Below are 20,237 nucleotides of genomic sequence, written 5' to 3' on the forward strand. Positions count from 1 at the left end.
TAGTGAGGAGTTAGGTACTTGAGAGAGTAGATAGGCCAGGACCTCACTTGTTCTATTATGCAGTTAAAGGGTGGTCAGCAAAACCTTCCCTGCTGTCACACCAGGACCCTGAGCTGGCCCCATCCTACTCTGTCAGACATTTATTTCAAATTTTCTGACTGACCCTTAGAAGTGGTTAGATGAGGGCTTCTGAATGGACTGTATGAGATTTCATCAATATAGTTAACCAGAAACAAGTTTATTCAAGAGATAAATTCAGCACAGGTTATTATAGAATATCTTACCCATCATTCTGTAATGATATACACAAAATGCTTACAATCAGAGCTCTACATCTAAGAATGAGACAGACATGTTGGAGCTGTTGTACATGTGCAAACATTATTTTAAAACTGAAGGTAAATTATTCTAATGACCACAGTTGCCTACAGACTTCAGGGAGGATCACATTTCAGAATTGGAAACACCTGAACTAATGAAATGGAAAGATTTGTTCTACTTATAACAAGAGCACCGGTATTCAGGAACAAAGACAGGAAAAAAAAATAAAAGGAAGGTTGTATTCAAGGAAACATTCAGCAGTTTAGTTCAAAACTAGAACCAACAGAGCTGCAAGGGAAACATTTCCTTTGCATTTCTGAATTGCTTACGGCATTCACAGGTGCTCAGAGCTGTAACCTATGGCCAACACCAGCCTTCAGGGTCTCTTCTCTTTTACTTTCTGGACATGAGCGCTGATCATCCCCTGCAGCTTTGCACACCTCTCTGCTACTAGAAGGAAGTGATATCAGGGCTGCAGTACCCCCAGTACCTTCAGACCTGAGCCTGTCCCACTCAGTAGTGCCTGGAAGTTAGGTTAGCAAAAATCTATAGAACATGGCTTCAGTACTTGCAGACAAGTAAGGAGAGGCTAATAAATTAGGCCATGATAATACTGTTCCAGTAGCAGCTATCGGAAAGGCATTAAACATTCACTTGTGATATCTAGAGCAGCCCCTAGAATAATCCAAATTCTGCTAATAAATGTTAGCAGACATGGACATGAAGTTAATCAGTTTACTAATTTTTAAATATTAACTGAAAGAAAATAGTATTTGTTTATACTTATAATGTCTCTGAACATATAAGGCTTTCACACTTTATTATCAAGCATAATTAATGGTTCCAGAAAACATTAAGGCCGAGGACCAAAGGTACAGGCCTAATAAAGCATGTTTTTCAGATGCTCAATAGTCTTCTACCTTACAAACTTAGGCTTTTATCCTTCCCTTTAAAGTAGAAGGGATTTTTAAGTCCACAAAGTAAACTTGATCCTGTTCTCTCCATTACAATCTTTGGAAATAATTTTAAACATTCATAATCTTGAAGTCTTCCTATCGCATCTTTAAACACCCCCAAAGCTGCTAGTGATGCAACTTGTTTAAGTAGCTACTGAGAGAAAATGAAAGGCAAAAAATGAAAGGAGGACAAAGTATTGGTTTAAAATTATTGCAGTCTTTTGAAAAGATGAGATGATTCTCCCAGCCACGGCAGTGTCATTCAAGATGGAAGAAGAAGTCCATCCACTTTCCACTTGGCTCCTCCATCAGTATTGTCCTTTGTGTTTCTTAAATAAGGCAGCTGGAAAGACCTCCAGAAAGGTTCCCACTGTATCCGTTGTTCTGGCTCATAGGACCATGGCTTCCCACACTTGTGTTAACTTCTCTTTGCTGGCTGTGTTGAGGATAATGTGATTCTGATCATACTGCGCACCCCCTGAAAGAAAGAAAAGAGGAAATATGCCCAAGGTGAAGGGACAACAGCAGACACAATTTATACCAATACTCTAGAGCAAACACACAGGGCGTGAAACTGTGTGCTCCAAGAAAACAGCAGGAAGGAAGCCCTGAACTCCTGTGGGATGAGAGGCTCAACCTATCATAGGCCAGTCTAATGAAATTCATCATGGGACCCTGGCAGCTTCCCATGGCATAGCCTACCTCATGGGGCTCCTTTTCTACCTGATTCTTAAAGGCCAGTGTATGGTCCCTCTTACCATGCCTGAAACTGGGGGCAACAGGGAAACATCTAGAGGGGGAAAAAAGCAAAGAGACCACAGTAGAGTCAGTGGTGAGATCATGAATTTGAGCTCCTAGTGAGGAATAAACAGACCTACACTGGCAGAAAGGCAGTGGGAGTGGCTATCAGAGGCAACAGGTTTCTCGAGAATAATGAAAAAATGGTGATATTAAGTCCAAGGGGAGGATTTAATGACACCCAGAAGTATACACAGAGACCGGAAGCACTCCCACCACCGGGAACTTGGCAAACAAAAATACCCAGCAGTTAAAATGCTAAGTACCTTTGTACTGTAAAAGTAGTGTCATACACCTCATAACTTTTCTTCACCAGAATGTCTGCAAGAAGACATTCCAAGGATACTTATTGGAAACTTTTGATACTTTGTTAAAACCACCTTCTTTTAATAGAGAAGTATCTTTTATACTCCTGATGGTGAAGTATCATTAACCCAATAAAGGCTTTCTGATTTTCTTTCCATTATGGAATAAACATCCTTTCAGATACCTTATTTTATTTAGCATAAGACTCTGCACCAAGGTGCATTACCAGGGGCTTCAGGGAAATAAAAATCTGTGTGTCTGGTTGCAGGGCATGATTGGTATTGAAATCATGCTTCATCATCAGGCCAAGAAGAAATAAACTTCTTTTCTCCCTTAAATCATTTGCAAAAGGTCTGAAAATTTACATGATAGATCAAGGCAGATGGGGAAGGAAGTCATCTCTTATACTTCTATAAGAAATCAATTTGTCATCACTAATAGTCAAGAGCCTCTCCAGGTACTAGCAAGGTGCCTTGGGCCTTTTTATATCCAAGTCAGCAGTAGGGACTAGTAAATCGTATGCTATCCACCAAGACACAACATGCCCCACTGAAGTTTCAGAAAGTAGTCAGGGCACAGGGCCTTCTCTTTTCAATCTTCAAGATTATAGTATTTGTCATTGTTTTGTGGTACTGGGGATCAAATCCAGATTCTGTACTGCTAGAGTCCAAGATAAGAGTATCTTAATAATATTTACTTTTTGTGTGTATTATACCAATTCTAATTGGACTCACGAAGACTAGAAAGATCTTGAGAAATAATCTGAGTCATTAATTTGCCCTTGGGAAGAATTTAATCATCCCAGACTTTTTTCTTCTCTCTTTTTAGAAAATAGGTATATTTCAGGGCTAAAGGTAGAGCTCAGTGGTAAAGTGCTGGATTCGATATGTGAGGCCCTGGATTCAATTCCCAGCACCACAAAAAACAAAAACAAGGGAAAATCAGGTAAATTTCTACTGGACTATATGATACAAAAGATAGTGTTGGATGGGTAGAGAGTATAAGTGACTAAAAATGAAGCACAAAGACCTTTCTTTTTTTTTAGCACATATTTGGGGACTGGAAGACACTACGTGGGTTTTTTGTTTGTTTTAACTTACCTTCCCATACAACATGTATAAATGGTGTAAATGAGGCCACCAGTTGTTCTATCATATCTACACCACCTATGTACTGAAATCACACACATGCCTGCCATGTGTGTGAAATGACTAAATATCCTAATTTTTCTAACATTTCCAATTTCATCACCTTTCTTTGTCTTCCCTGGAGGATTTTGAAGCTATCTTACATTGAGGAGTGCTAGTGCCACAGAGTTGATCAAATAAGAATAAAGGCCCGGGTCAATGACTCTTAGCCAGTTACATCTGAGTTCTTGGCAAACAGGACTGAGGAAGAGTAATTTCGAACAAAGTTTCCATCCTCTTTAAAAGAAATCAGTAGCATTTCCTTAAAACACATAACAATAGAAAAATATTGCCTGGAAGATATCCTTTCTACTTTGGTTCACTTTTAGTTTTTGTGATATACAGTTGTTTCATTCATCTACTAATAGTATAATCCTGCCAGACTTTTGATGTTTTTTAAAGTGCTTATGAATCAGCTTCCACTGTTACCATAAGATAAGTCCTGGAATAATACGGGACTATCCAAACAACTTCCTCTCTAAACAGAAGCACAGAGGAAAGACACTTGATCTAGTAAGTGTTACAGCAATTTTAACAGGTTCTGGCAATTTGAATGGTTCTGGGGTAGCTCATGGAAACCACAGTCTCCTACTAAGTGCATGGAAGAGGACAGATGTGCTTATTATTTTCCTTGCATTGAGTGTGGTCAGTGCTCTACACCTCCCTGTCCAGAAGATGGCATCATTCTCCCACATGCTGAGAAATTTAAATTCAGTATAACAAGAAATTAAGTAATTATTGCAGCTGCCATACTACATATTGAGACTTCACAAATATACAGGCCACTGTCCTTACTCATGAGGCACTTGACTAATGTATAACTATTCTAGGGAAGGGGCTTTGAGGCCCTAGAGAAGAACCTCCTAGAGTCCCAAGTTCAGGTCAGAGCCAAGGCAGTGGTCACCATTCACTTTGGTATTCCACAGTTCAGCAGAGAGCCTGCCACCTGGTGGGTACCAGTGAATACTGACTGTTGAAGGAACAAAAGGAGAAAAGCTCGAAGGATTACAGGGATCTTAATCCTGGACATAGGGCATTAATGGCACCTGTAAGAAACATGAAAGTTTGCCTAGCCTTCTTTTGGGGACTAAACATATCTGAGTTTTTCTAACATTTCCAATTTTGTCACATTTCTTTGTCTTCTCTGGGGATTTTGAAGCTATTTTACATGGAATGAGGAGTGCCAGTGCCACAGAGTTGACCAAAAGAACAAAGGCCTGGGCCGGTGACTGTTAGCCAGTTTGAATTTTGAGTAATCTTCTCAAGATTGTAAAATGGGTATTGTGCCTGTCTGTATAGTGAGAGAAATCTATTGTATCAAATGTGATATGAGGGATGTATGCTACATAGTAGTTCATTTTCTGAATGTGAGACTTATTTTCTCATATGCAAGGATCCTATGCACATTTTACATGATTTTCTTGTCCCCATCCAGCCTGCAAGCACATTGCTTAATTTGTGCTCAGCCTCTGCCTTCATTCAACTTGGTTTGTCTGCCTGTCTGAGCACCTTTCCAACTTCTCAAGTTCTTTGTGATTTTAATTCCACTGCTAAGTGGATTGGCCACTCTACCTACCTGGAGATCACAGGAATTGATAGGCACTTCTATTCCTAAGCAGTTACCAAAACCCCTGATAAAAAATGTTCTTGATAAGAAGCGAAATCAAGAATCAATAAATGAGATGGTATCAAACTAAAAAGCTTCACAGCAAAGGAAATAATCTGCAGAATGGGAGGAAAATATTTGCCACCGGCACCTCAGATAGGTTGTTAATTTCCAGGATATACAAAGAACTCAAAATACCAAAAAAACAAAAACAAAAACCCACAAATAAACAAATAACCCAATCAATAAATGGGCAGATACTTCCTACAAGAAGAAATATGGATGGCCAACAAATATATGAAAAAATGTTCAATTACACTGAGATTTCATCTCACTCCAGTCAGAATACAATTATTGAGAATACAAGTAATAACAAATGTTGGCGAGGATGTGAGGGAAAAAGTACAATAATACATTGCTGGTAGAACTGCAAATTGGTGCAACATTCTGGAAAGTAGTATGGAGATGCTTCAAAAATCTAGGAATGGAACCACCATTTGAACCAGTTATCCCACTACTAGGCATCTATCCAAAGGAGTTAAAACCAGCATACTACAGTGACCCAGCCACATCAATGTTTATAGCAGCTCAATTAACAATAGCTAAGCTATGAAACAAACCTAGGTGCCCCTCAACAGATGAATAGATAAAGAAAATGTGGTATATATACACAATGGAATATTACTCAGACATAAAAAGGACTGACTTTATGATATTTGCCAGTAAATAGAAGGAGCTGGAGATTACCATGCTAAGTGAAATAAGCCAATCTCCCCAAAATCAAAGATTGAATGTTCTCTCTGATATGTGGATGCTAACACACAACAAAGTGGGGAGGGGATGAATAGAAGTTCAGTGGATTAGACAAAGGGGAATGAAGGGAAGTGACAGGGTATAGGAATAGGAAAGACAGTTGAATGAATCTATCATGACTTATGTCCATATATGAATCCATTACAGTGAATCTCCATATCATGTACATCCACAAGACTGGGATCCTAATTAGAACAAGATATATTCCATGTATGTATAATATGTCAAATATACTCTGCTGTCATGTATAACTAAGAATAACAAATAAGGGGGAAAAAAAGTTCATGCTGTATTTTCCATTGTCCAGAAGTGTCTTAAAAACCAGACTAAGTTGTTTTTTTTTACCCTTACATCTTGGTTTTTAATGACGGCATTGGCCTACAGCCCTGATTAAAGTAAAAATCGAACCAACTTCTAGTGGTGAGTTAGAATGGAGTACAGAGTGAAGTATGTTTACATTATCACTGGTTTACTGTGTAGCAAAACAATCATGCCAGCTCTCTTGATAGGAAATAGAAAAGTGCCCATTAATAATTTAAAACAAAATTGCCCCAGATGACATGAATACTTGGTCTTCATTTGCTTGTAAATGGCAACAACAGTAATTCTCTGAATTCCATTATAATATTAGGTCAGTTTTGTTTTCCATTTTTTTTAAAGTACCATCAATGGTTCCCCTAGTTTGGTCCTCAGACCAGCAGCATCAGTAGCACCTGGAAACCTGTTAGAAAAGCAAATTCTTGGGTATCCCTCCAGACCTATTGTATCAGGAACTCTGAGGATGAGACCCAGCAGTCTTTGCTTAAACAGTCTTGCAGGTAATTCTATAACAGATATGTTTTGAGGACCACTGGCCCAACTCACTCTTCCAAGAAGCACCATCCGTTTACCCTGGATAAACGGCATTGAACACATGTTCTACTGAAATCATCCTCTGTTAATTCCTTTTGGTCTTAGATCTTTTCAATGAAAGGCTACATGTATATACATGAGAACCATCAACTATACTATGATAACAGCCTTTTAGATTATTATTTTTATAATAAAAACAGGGTAGGGGTTGTAGCTCAGTGATAGAACACATGCCTAGCATGCTTGGACCCTGGTTTCCATCCCTAGCACCTAAAAAAAAAAAAAAAAGGTTTGGAAATGAGCCTGTATCCAGATCCAGCTCAGCTCTCACAGGTGTGAGATCATGGCCAAACTGACTAATGCCTCTGAGCCTTAGGATTTGGGGCTTAAAATAGGAAGGGAGAGAGGAGGGAGGAAGAGAACACAGACCTCTTAGGGCTGCTATGAAGCATGATCTCACAAGCTAATGTGTGTGACATGTTCAACACAGTGGCTGGCACCTAGTAGGGGCTTTCTTACTGTGATAGATGTAAGGTGTCCTCCCAAAACTCCTGTGTTAATGCAGGAATGTTTGGAGGTAAAATGATTAGATTATGAGAGCTATGCCCTAATCAGTCCATCATAGTTTGAATGGACTGACTGGGTGCTAACTGAAGGCAGGTGGAACGTGGTTGGAGGAGGTGGATACTGGAGGAGGTGTCCCAGAAGGTGTGTCCCTCCCCCCCCCCCCCTTCTCTCTTTGCTTCTTGATCCCTCCCTCCATGAGCTGAGCAGCATTCCTCTGCTGGGCCCTTCCCCCATGATGTGCTGTTCACTAGGACCCAAAACAATGGAGTCAGCCATCTATAAACTGAGACCTCAGACATTGTGAGCCCCCCTCAAAAAAACTTCCTCCTATAAGTTGTTCCTGTCAGGTGTTTTGGTCATAGTGATGAAAAAGCTAACAAAAACACTTACCATTCATAATGTACTTATCATTTTCAGAGGAGATTTTTCCTTAACTGAAGCAAGGGTACATTATAATAAAGGAAATGATCCTTACCTTTGATATCTAAAACTAAATTGGGCTTCAGTTTGCTGTGGATCCTGCCATCTGGCTTCATGCACCAGAGCTGACTGTCAACACTCTGGTCGAGTGCCAGACCCAGCTTTGAGCCAGATGTTACCAGGCTGCCCACGATTGTCAGGCAGCAGTCCTCTGCTATCTGTGTAGTGGAAAAAAAACAAAGCATTAGAGAAGGAGACATATTCAAGTCTCACAGCAATTATTCCTCTAGTTAAAATGATTTTTAAAATTATCATAGTTCCTGACTTCATTTATCCCACATGAAGCATTTTAGCTTTTAGCCAGAATAACTAGACTCAAACAACAACTATTTATGCCCTTTATTTCAGAGGACATGAGTAATGGAAAGTTCTCAATTCTCGTCCATCATAAAGAGACTTCTGCCCTTGACAAGACTCTGTATTACTCTTAAGTCTCAGGACATTGAAACTCCCCATTGTGGTATTTTTCTCTGTTAGAAGTGACTGTGATCTGAGGCTGGGTCTGTAGCTCAATCTCTTCCCCTCACCCCCACCACACACACCTGCCTCTGCTTGGCCTGACCTTCTAGTATATGACTGCACTTCTAATGCTATAGCACTGGAGTGGCTACAGGGCATTTTATCATTTTAATACTTGAAATTGCGTTTATTAGCTTCTCTTGTCTTTCCTTCAGGAGAAATGTCTAAAATTTCCTAAATAGGCATGCTATCCACTATAAAAAGAGAAGAAACTACAAGCTCACTAGAGAGTGTTTTAATGCAAGGAGTTTAAGAGTCTTTCCCTGAAAAGAATTTACCCTTAATATATAAACATTGTATTACAGTCATAAGTTCACATACCGCAGTGCTATAAAAGTAAATAAAAGTTTTTTAAAAGCTCACTAAAAGAGTACTATTCTAGGCTGGGGATGAAATTCAGTAGTAAAGCACTTGCCTAGCATATTCCAAGCCCTGGGTTCAATCCCCAGCACCTCAATCAATCAATCAATCTATCAGTTAGTGCCTATTCAGTACCTATCAGTCAGTACCTAGTCTATTGTACCTATTCTATGTCCAGATGAAAGCATTGAGATCAGTTGTGACACTTCACTTATTTCATTTACCTAATGAATTAAAAGCTTTTAAACAATATCACTGAATTGTTGTTAGAAGTAACTGTTGGAAGCACTATTTTATTGCATTAAGATAATTCCAAGACAGAAATGGGCTTCTCTTCATGCTTCTATGTTTCAGCTACTTCTGTTTCTCGTGCTGCTGCTTCTGTGCGTGTCTAAACAGTGCTTCTGTTTTCGAAAGGCTGATTCTCCCTCAAGCATGGCAGACCCAATGAGCAAATGTGCTCCCCCCCCATGAGACTGTGTGCCTTCTGCTGACTCACGGGCACCAAGTTTTTAAAATACCTGGAGCCAACAGTCAAGCCCATAAAGTTAAGGAGTAAAGAAGAGACCTACAATAGAAGCGTGAACTTCTCTCGTAAAATCTGTCTACATTCAGCTTTTAAATGTCTGTGGGGACAAGAGTGATGCAAGAGGGCGATGGGCCATCCTCCACTTCACGGCATATGACCATTAGGAAATGGATGATGTGCACCCAGGGCCCTCTCTTCACCCTTCCTCCTGTACTGTGTGTTCTCCAAAACAGAAACAAACCAAGAGTGATTTTGGTTGATGCACTGGGGCTAGAGTTTACTTCTATAATAAGTAGATTAAGGAAAGGAGAAGAATAACAATCATTTCCTTTTTCTATTACAATATAAAAACCGAGTATAAATAGAAATACTCTATCTTGGATCAGTACTAAATTTACCTCCCATTTTAGGTTCCTAAGACTGGTTCATCAGAGCTGAGGAATATTTTCATGGAAAAAAAAAAAAAAAGACACCTTCCAATTTTTTTGGAAAGTGCTCCAGGAATCATGAGAAGTATCTACTTGAAGAAAGATCAAAGGCATGATAAAGGATGAATTACCTCCTGGCAAAGGTATTCTAGACCCCTGCCTAGTCCAAAAAGCTCACCCTGCATTTGATGCATCCTTCTTGATAAATCCAAATCTGATCATCAGCACCAACATCTTCCATGACCTGTATTCTAAGAAGCTTCAAATCCTCTAAGTTGCCATTGGTTGACATGAATAACCCTGTTGCTTTGTTTCGAAGTCTGAAACAAATTCGTTTCTAGAAGACAAAACCCCAGCAATAGTCACATACAAACTGTGCTGTTAGAAACACTGAATAAGCATTAATATTTGGAAGAAGTCAAAGTGAAGTATGGATAAGGGATAATTACTATACTTGAGAGCCTCAGAGGTTTCAAGATTTTCTCAATGATAAGAGTTTGACAACATTTCAAAGTGCCGAGGGCAGAGACCCTGCCTATGGACACACCAGAGCTTGGAACATACCATGTCTGATGTTAGCATTTCTGAAGCAGCCACCCCTCATGTTGCCCAAATACTGAGCCTAAATACTGAGGGGGTGGGGGAGGAGCCAATTTCAAACTTTAGAAACTCAAAGTTGACTTGTACTTTCAAAAAAGAAAAAAATTTCAGAGAAGATTCTATTCACAGCAGGAAAAAGAAAAACATACCTGAACAAAGGGTCGTAGAGAACCTATTTGGCGGCAGCCACTGAATTCATACCAACTAGGTACTTCTGCTGGTGACAATAGGAACTGCCGACCTCTGTAATTTCCATATTCATAAGTAATCCATCTGGGGGTGAGGAGAGGAAAGGAGATAACCATAGGAAATGGAAATTTTCTTTTGACAATGGGCCCTAACAATTACATCTATTTTTAGAATGCTTTCTCAAATTCTGGACTGAACTTTATACTTTAAATATACATTGGTAGGGGGATGAAACTATTTTCTAGAACACTTAAGTCAGCCTTTTTTTTGACAAATAGCAGATTTTGGGTACAGTCTCAAAAAGAAATTGGTAATCTTTTTCCTCCAATAAAACAATGAAATAAAGATGATCTTTTAGTAGGACTCCACAGTCCTTCCTGAGAGTTGTTCTTAAAACATCCGCAGTTTGTGGATCTTTATTTAAATAGTTAATATTTGCAAATTCTTAATATGCAGCATTAGTTAGTGTTAAAGATTAAATAAAAAATAAATTTTGTTTAAAATGAGTAAAATCAATAAAAATGTTAAAAAGATACTCAGGTTCCTTCCCCCCAAATGCTGGAGCTGGCACACCAAAATGTTACTTTAGCCATCTTATCATAAAATATTTAATAGAACCTACTGAAAAAAACCACCCATAGTTCTAATTTTTAAAATAACTACAGTCCCCTCACCCCAACATTTGGTATACAGGTAGACTATACCTGTTATTTTATAAATAAAAATTTACTACATTAATGATACTACTACTTCTTTTTTTTTTTTTTTTTCTGGTACCAGGGATGGAACCCAGGGGTGCTTAACTACTGAGCCATATCACTATCCCTTTTTATTTTTTTTATTTTGAAACAGGGTCTCACTGACTTGTTTAGGGCTTGCTAAGTTGCTAAGGCTGGCTTTGAACTCATGATCCTCCTACTTCAGCCTTCCAATTTGCTGAAATTATAGGTATGTGCAGCAGTGCCGAGGAGTTACTTATTCATTTGTATGTCCTACTCAATTTCAAAATCAGTCAAAGTTGAAAAAAAAAAAAATCTTCCCATCTGTCAGTCACTTCTAGTCAAAGAAAAAGCTTAACCTTTAGCTTCCAAATCAAAGGACTTGGTCTTTCAAAGGAATAAGAAAAATCAGCTTTTTCTTCTTTGCTAAAAAAGGTGCCCCATAAATTTGCTGAGCACTGTATGCAAAGCATTCCCCTGGGGACTTCAAGAGGTGTTAAAGACAAAGTCCTTATCTGAAGCTAAAAATTCAAATAAGGAGAGGAAAGATGGTTTACATATGGCTTTTCCCACCAAGAAAGGAAGAGCTATATGTCCATTCATTTAAGGTAAGGAGGGAAATCTGACCAACCTTAATTTTTGTAAGGCAGGCACAGAGAAACAAATATCACATGATCTCACTTCTTTGTGAAATCTAACACAGTTGAACTCTTAGAAGTAGACAGTAGAAAGGTAGTTACCACAGGCAGTGGGTGGAAGGCCCCAGGGTGAGATGTTGGTCAATGGATACAAAGTTACAGTTAGGAACAGACAGGAGGAATAAGTGTTGTTCTGCATAACAAGGTAACTACAATGAAGAATAATGTATGTTTCAAAATAGCTAAAAAAAGGATTTTAAATTGATTTTCTCAGCACAGAGAAATGATAAATATTTGAGGTGATAGATAAGCTAATTAATATTATTTAATCATCCCACAATGTATACATGTGTCAAAACACCACTTTGTACCCCATAAATAATACAATTATCAGTCAATTTAAAATATTTTAAAAACTTAATTTTAGGGCTGGGGTTGTGGCTCAGCAGTAGAGTGCTCGTTTAGCACATGTGAGGCCCTGGGTTCGATCCTCAGCACCACATAAAAATGAATAAATAAATAAAATAAAGGTATTGTGTCCATCTACAACTAATAAATAAATATTTTTTTTAAAAACCCTAATTTTAAATATTATATTTTTTGCCTGGGGTGGTGGCACATGCCTGTAGTCCCAGCTACTCAGGATGTTGAGATGTGAGGATCACTTGAGCCTAGAAGTTCAGGACCAGCCTGGGCAACACAGTGAAACCATGTCTCTCTCTCTTTTTTAAAACTTTTTTTTTAGTTGTAGATGGACACAATATCTTTGTTCTATTTATTTAGTTAGTTAGTTAGTTTTATGGTGTGCTGAGGATTGGATCAGTGCCTCATGCATGTGAGGCAAGGGCTCAACCACTGAACTACAATCCCAGCCCCAAGAGACCCTATCTCTTTAAAGGGGAAAAAATCGATTTTATTGGATTAACAAGTAGATAACTCACTTACATGCCACCAAGAACCTGAACAGAGCGTATTTGTGTGTTAAATCCCAGGGATTGGAGATTAACTGTCTCTGCATTAAGTTCAATCTTTTTTCCTTTGAAATTTTCTCTTTCATAAAGAATAATTGTTGGTTCAGAAAATTCCTGTTTGGAAACAAAAATAGTGTTCTGTTATTCATCTGTTAATAATTGGAAGCTTATGTGAAAATGATCTGAGTACAAGGACAAAGCACAAGACTGCCAGATGTGGCTGATTCATAAACTCCCTTTCCTGGGAAGCCTGGTGACTACATGCTACGAAGTGCAGGGAAAGGATAGAGGGGCTGCAAGTTTCCCCACTGCACATAAAGGCAGGTCCTCGCCAATCATGTTAAGTAGCAGAGGAAAAGATCCCAGCCAGAGAAATGCAGACATACGTGGAATATCAACACTTTTGACAGAATTTATTTTCACCCTAGCCTTTTTCAGTAGTATTCCTAGTTAAGGAGATGTCCCTTTGCAGCTATTTTCAAATGTTTTCGTTTTTTCTGTTAATAAGATTAGGATTCTATATACTCACGCTCCCAAACCTTCCTGTAGGCATCATTGTCTGGGGGAAAGAAAACAGGATGGAAGCCCCAGTTTCAAACTGTTAATCATTTTAAAGAGAACAACAACACACCAGTTCACTGATTTCAGAAAAATGAAACGTTGGCAGCTTATGTTTGTTTTCAAATTACAAACCCTTATGACCCTAGACTAAGCTCTAATGATAATACTCCTAAGATCATAAATGATACATCAAAAAAGTAGGTGGGGATTGTAATTATTTCCCCACCTGCTTAAAGTTCTGTGGCAAGGGTGCGGCACTTTACTGCTTCGTTTATGTGGATATGCCCTGACATGTAGGAAAGATTTCGTCCACCCATCAACAGAGCAGATTAATATGTGGAGGTGGTTTGCATGTTCTAGGAATTAGGTTATATAAAACACACAAGGAGGAAACAAGACAAAAATTGTACTCATCTAACTACTTTGCATGTTTACTGCAATTTTCTCTAAAATGACATCCCCAAAATGTTCCCAACCCTCAAGATTAATATCAAGAATCAATTAAACAATTCTAAAGTATTAAATTACAATTAAAAATATATAGGGCTGGGGATGCAGCTCAGTAGTAGAGTGTCTAGCCTGCAACAAGGCCCCAGGTTTGATCCCCAGCACTGCACATCCACAAAAATGTATATTTTTACTATGGGCAAAAATGTCTGTTCCCTCACAATCAAAATTTAAAAGGACATCACAGATGATGTAGACACTTACAGGTAAGTGTCTGAGAGCTGTGAATATAAATGCCTAGCTCTGATTAAGGAATAGCATTTGAAAACCTCAAAATATATACTTGAAGGTAGCCTTTAGAATTTTAGGCAAAAGTAACTATCAGAAAGTCTTATTCCATTACTTGTAAGCTAATGAATCTTACCACATCATTCCATGTTTCACCAATACTATTTTCATGTCTCAATAGCATTTTGTCATTTAAACTGGCAGGCATGGATAATAGAAAGCCAACTCACATGTTCTTCCTATCTTTAAAATCATCATGTACATATGTTTAAAGCCTTTTATGAGATCAGTTACCAAGAACTAAAAAAAAATTTCCAAAATTGCAGACACACTTAGACTTAAATATCGGAAAATTATCTTGCAGTTGTGTTGTTCTATTACTTGGACTACGTCAAAATGAAAAATTTCTGTCCAAAAGGGGGCACTATAACCTGGATTAACACTTAGAAGTCATTTGAAAATTTCTCCTACAAGAGTCATAATGGTCTAAAAAACTACCAGGAATTTCTGCAAATCAGTAACAACCCTAAAAGATACAGAAAAACAAATAAGGAGGCGGACAAAGGCTATAAATTGGCAATTTACCAATCAGAATATGACAAATAAATTACATGAGCTACCAACCTAACAGTGATGTACAAATCAACCCAACAATGACATAATACTTTCTACCCATTCCATCAAATTGAGATGAGAAAGAGAATACACAGTTGTGATAATGTGGGAAGCAGGAATCGGAGTGCCCCACCAGTGGGAAGAGGTGGTGGGATCTGGCAGCACCAAGTGAGACCCAGCACTTCCACTCCCTAGTCATCCCCAAGAGACTCCCACATGTCCCAGCAGGATAAGCATATGAGGATCCAATAAGTAACACAAGGTGTGGAATACATGTACAGTTAGCTAACAATCTACATGTACATATAGCAAAACGGATGGCTCTTGAAAGTTCTTGATGTTAAGTAGCTACATTTATAAGCACGAGAATTGTAGCATAAGGTTTATATAAATCAAAAGCCTAAATACAGATCTTTCAAAAACATACATTTTACAAGACTATCCAAGCTATATTCCAAAAACACATTAGAATGGGTGCCTGTGAAAGGCAGAAGGATAGAAATATGGTAGGAAGTAGAGAAAAACAACACAGGAGAGGGTCCTTGAATTATCCCATAATGACAGTGGCCTGTGACTAACCTAACACCCTGCCCCAGAAGTCTGAGAAAACAGCAAACAATTTATACATTACAGACATATAAAGACATCAAAAGTGACAGGATGGAGAGCTCACTGCAACTGTTTTCTTGTCTCCAACGTTAATCCCTAAGTAAGTTCTAGATGCTGGTTTCATGCTCTAATCATCAGCTATGTGGACCATACATTTCTGAAATCCTGTGTTCACACTGACATACTTACCACATCTATGAAACGAAGAGACTTGAAAGTTGCTCCAGGCAGGCATCCCATTGCAGAGAGACAAGGATAGTGGCCTTCTTCCAACACATACTGATTGCCAGAGAAATTTTCTCCATCGTATGCAACCCAGCTACAGGGAAAAACCACACACGCAGGATGCAATTTGAGCATTTCTACTCAATAAGTCTGAATTTTAGAGGAAGACTGCCATACCATAAACATGAGGCTTATGGCTAACTCTTCTTTCTTCAAAAATATCTGGATATATTTACTTCATTTCATCTCATGACAAATTCATATTCATAAGTTATATAAATTATATAACTTATGAATATAAGATATATATATATATATATATATATATATATAAAATTCATATAAATTAACTTTGCATTTTGGAAACAAAACTTTCTTTTCTGTGAAATGACCCTTGGTTTTACTTCCCCACCTCCCAGCCTTCCTTGCTCCTCTCATAGGTGCCACCTATCCCCAGCTCATGTAGCTTCAGGCCTAGGAGTCCTCTGTTATAATTTTTCTTCAACCATCAAAGCTGTCAGTCACCAAGATATATTGATATCCTCCCCAAATTTCTCTTACACTTCCCTTTACTCTTTACCCTCATTTCCAACAGCTCTGGCCTGGGCCAGGACTCAAAAATATCATAGTGACTTAGACAAATCACTTGGCCTCTTAAGGCCTCAAGATTATTGATAAAATGGTGATATATCATGCTTCCCTAGATTCTAAATGCCCCCTTAAATTCTACAAATGCTCATTGAGGACAATTGCATGTCAGGCACTTTCCTCATCTAGAGACACAGGAGAAAACAAAACAAGTCCCTATTCTCCTTAATTTATACTTTACAAAGAGTTGAGACAGGCAACAAAACCAAGTGCATGTCTGACAGTACTACATGAAGCAAGGGGGAATAAGGAACAGCCAGGTTGAGATGGAGCCATGTGCTAAGCAGCTCTGAAGCCTCACCATCAGTGTATGTATTTGAACATGAAGCGAGTGCTCTTTCACTGTGAGATGCTAAGTGATATGGAAGTGTGGCTTATAGGATCAAAGGAACCATTACTATTATCATTAGACTTAATTCCTCATCAATTCTTATACAGACTGCTCCAACATTTTCCTGACCAAGTTTCCCAGACCTTAGACCCTCCCCTTTCTAAGGAAGCTTTGGTAAAACCATTGTTTTTCAGCTTGGCTGGTTGAGCCCAAGGCCTTTCCCATCTTGGGTTTCCTATGGCATTCAGAGAAACTCTTGTTGCCTAGGGGGAGTCTTTGCAGTGTGAGCTCACCCTCCCAGTACAACCTGGCTTGCTTCTTTCCAACAAGAGGCTCCAGCTAGGAGGGATGGTGTGTTCCTGGATCAGCATGAACACCAACCCCACCCCAGCCATGTACTTTCTTCATCTGCCTTGTGTACAGAATGTGCCTATTGTATTACTGTCTGCTATAAAACAATCTACTTTGTGAGGTACCTTAGAGATTATCTAGGGTCCAGCTCTCCTTTTATAGATGAGGGAGCAGGTGTGTGGAGTATGGAATTTGACATGAATTCCTCGCACACTGAGGTGACCTTCAACTTCTCTAACCCACACTGATGTCCACATCCTCTGGCATCTAGCACTCAGATGCTGCAAAGTGTACTTCTGAACTAAGATGGTGGTTTCATAGAGTGCCAGGCACCTGATGACTATTGCAAAATTGATTTGTGAATTGTATTTTATCCCAGTGATCCCACTCTGCAACTCCATTGTTTTGCTTACCTGCCTCCTAAAACTCGGCAGGACTTGGTAGAAAACGAATCATCAATTTGATCTGTTGTTTCTTCAAATCTTTGACTTTGACCTTGAAACTGTGGTTCTGAAAACAAGTGAATCTTTGCAAAAGTAAACAGAACACACAAAATTATTTCCCTAAAACATGTTAACACATTCAGCTTTTGAATTGATGACCCAAAACTGACCTGCTAACTTGTTACAGCAAACTGGTGTGAACTTTACGAATCCTTTAATTTTCTACTATTGTATTAATGATCAATTAGAAACATGTTGGCTATACCATTCATGACTATTTAATTCAGCAGCATCAAAGGACAATCCAACAACAGAGGCAACTTTCTATAGAACACCCTATTGTTAACAAGCTATGAGGCATTTTAAAGCTTTATTGTGGCCAAAAGTAATTATTCATCTGTTCTAACATTAACAATAAACTGCATTTTGGAAATATATAGTATATTTTTCCTCCCTCTCAATGGAAGATACTTGCTGACTTATTAGAATCATTCATATGCCAATAAAGGAAACTAGAGTGATGTTTGTACCTCTGTAATTATGGCTGTCTGAACATTTCCATTAAAAAGCTTAAATAACAAATGCAACACTGCAGTTGATTTGGGAGTCTGCAATCATCAAAAGCCTTGAGTGAGACCATATAAAATGTTAGTCTAATGCAGACACAGCAAATATGAAAATTCATTCTACCATTTATCATGATAACTATATGCTATTGTTTGAAATATTTATCTTAGTATGTTAATGTAAACTGATTCAATGTGATGATATAGATTTCAGCTTTACATGATAATTTACATGATAAGAATATAAGAAAAATTTAGACGTGGGTCAGTGCTACCAATTAAGCATTAAAGTTAACATCTTATTTTTAAAATACAACTGATGAATTATTGTATAATGGTGTATTAAGAATTGTAATGCAAAATAAATAAATAAATAGTACAATTGATGTACATAAAGCCCTAGGTTTAATCCCTAGCCAAAAAAAAAAAAAAAAAAAGGAGGAAAGGAGTAGAGAGATGAGGATGAAAAGAAAATAAAAAATACAATTAGGTTTTCCAGCATAAAAATGGGTGAAATTAACAAAATGTCCCACATATCTGACACTTAACACATAAGTCAGCTTTTCAGTGAAAGGTCCCTTAATTATTTAAAAAAAAAAGAAAAGAATAGAAAAGAAAGAAAATAAAACTGGAATATTTTTTAAAATTACCTGGTTTCGTCTCCTTGGGCCAGTGAAAGAATCCTAAAAATTTTAAAAAGGAAGAGAAAAGGAAATTAATAGAGCAGACATGTTGAAGAAACTTTCTCTTTCAGACCATTAGCAATTACTATTAAAATAACCTCAGAATATTTCCTGTAGCAGTCAATAATGTGTGAACCAGAAGTATACATTATGAAAATCCCAAATTGATACAAATATTTTTTTTTTATTTTTTAGTTTGTTGATAGATCTTTATTTTATTTATTTATATGTGGTGCTGAGAATCGAACACAGTGCCTCACACATACCAGGCAAGTGCACTACCGGTGAGCCCCAGCCCCAGCCCCAGCCCCAGTTAAATATTCTTGTACAAACATATAAGTCCTTACCAAACTTATGGGTTGGACAGAAGAGATCTTACAATTTTTGCCTCCCCAGTCCTCAAAACTGGTGTAAAAGCCTTTATCCAGAACATACTGTTCTCCAGTGAAGTCAGGATTTTCATAGGCTACCCATCTAAAGAAACAAAAACAGTGATCAGTTATCACTCCTAATTTACATATAAAACTGTCATATAAATATGGGTAAATAGGTATCATATGGAAACCTTCATTTATTTTACTAATCAACAACCATAATATTTCTGAATCTCCATTAATCTTTAGGAATGGATTTGTCCACATGACAAATCAAAATGGTAGGCAAAATCTAAAAAGTCCTAGCTACTCATGATGCTTAGGTGGGAGGATCACTTAAGCCCAGGAGTTCAAGACCAGCCTGGGCAAGATAGTGAGACTTCACCACCTAAAGACACAAAAAACCAAAGTATCTTTACATTAACTTTGTGATGTTCTTATTTATCAAATCCCTATTCCTTGAGGAAGCTCCAATAAAGGTATTTCTTTGTGTATTTTCCTAATTCTCTTCTAAGGAAACAAATTGAACTTTCAAGAAGAACCTATTCCTTTTAATAAGCAAACAAAAATTCTTTTTGTTATCAACATTAAAATATTTCTGCAGAAAGATTTTAACAGGAAGTTATGTCCCTATTATACAATAAAACACATTAAAATAAGTTAAATGCTAAAAAAATGCAGCTAATTAAGATTTTGTTTCAAACATTATTTCCAGCATCATAGAATGGTATAATAAGCAAAACCAAACTCACAGAAATACTCCAATCTCTTGTGAATGTTTTCATTTGTTATCTTTTCAGTGATCTAAACTTGGAGAGAAAAATCAACAAAACTAACTATTCCTATATGTTATTTCCTATTTAAAGATAAAGTCTTTGAAGGGAAAATGGTTTTTCAATTCTGTTGTATTCAAGAAAGATTCGGTGTCTACTCCTTAGTTAATTCGTTGATCTAATGATCATCCCATAATACAATATATTGTATTCAGAACTTTCCAAAGTGCTCTCACATCTACTAAATTACACTTATCAAAGGAAGTACTGGTGTGCCCAATTTACAGATGGGAAAAATCTAAAGACATAGAAAAGTTAATTCATTCATATACATTGAGTAAACACTGATTGCCCTTTTGCCATGTGCCAGGAACTAGACTGGCACTAAGAATACAATGAAAAAAACAAAATCCCTAAGTTCTTAGATGCGTGAGAAGCATGACAAGGAATTATTTGTTGCTGTTTGTTCTGAATGGAAAGTGAC

The 20,237-nt window shown here is 37.8% G+C and overlaps 1 protein-coding gene across 1 annotated transcript in view; it reads right to left on the reverse strand.

Moving 5' to 3' along the window:
- Positions 1-217: 217 nt before the first annotated feature.
- Positions 218-20,237, reverse strand: part of Crybg1 (crystallin beta-gamma domain containing 1) — a 50,547-nt gene continuing 30,527 nt past the window's right edge. The window contains exons 12-20 of the mRNA XM_071613171.1: positions 18,954-19,080; positions 18,574-18,606; positions 17,328-17,440; positions 15,549-15,678; positions 12,814-12,953; positions 10,472-10,595; positions 9,901-10,059; positions 7,882-8,044; positions 218-1,755 (exon numbers count right to left, since the gene is read on the reverse strand). Coding sequence (XP_071469272.1) covers positions 1,667-1,755; positions 7,882-8,044; positions 9,901-10,059; positions 10,472-10,595; positions 12,814-12,953; positions 15,549-15,678; positions 17,328-17,440; positions 18,574-18,606; positions 18,954-19,080 — 1,078 coding nt within the window. The 3' untranslated portion in view covers positions 218-1,666. The remainder of the gene's footprint in view (positions 1,756-7,881; positions 8,045-9,900; positions 10,060-10,471; positions 10,596-12,813; positions 12,954-15,548; positions 15,679-17,327; positions 17,441-18,573; positions 18,607-18,953; positions 19,081-20,237) is intronic.

This window comes from Marmota flaviventris, chromosome 6 (assembly GCF_047511675.1).
Source record: "Marmota flaviventris isolate mMarFla1 chromosome 6, mMarFla1.hap1, whole genome shotgun sequence".
Lineage (NCBI taxonomy): Eukaryota > Metazoa > Chordata > Mammalia > Rodentia > Sciuridae > Marmota > Marmota flaviventris.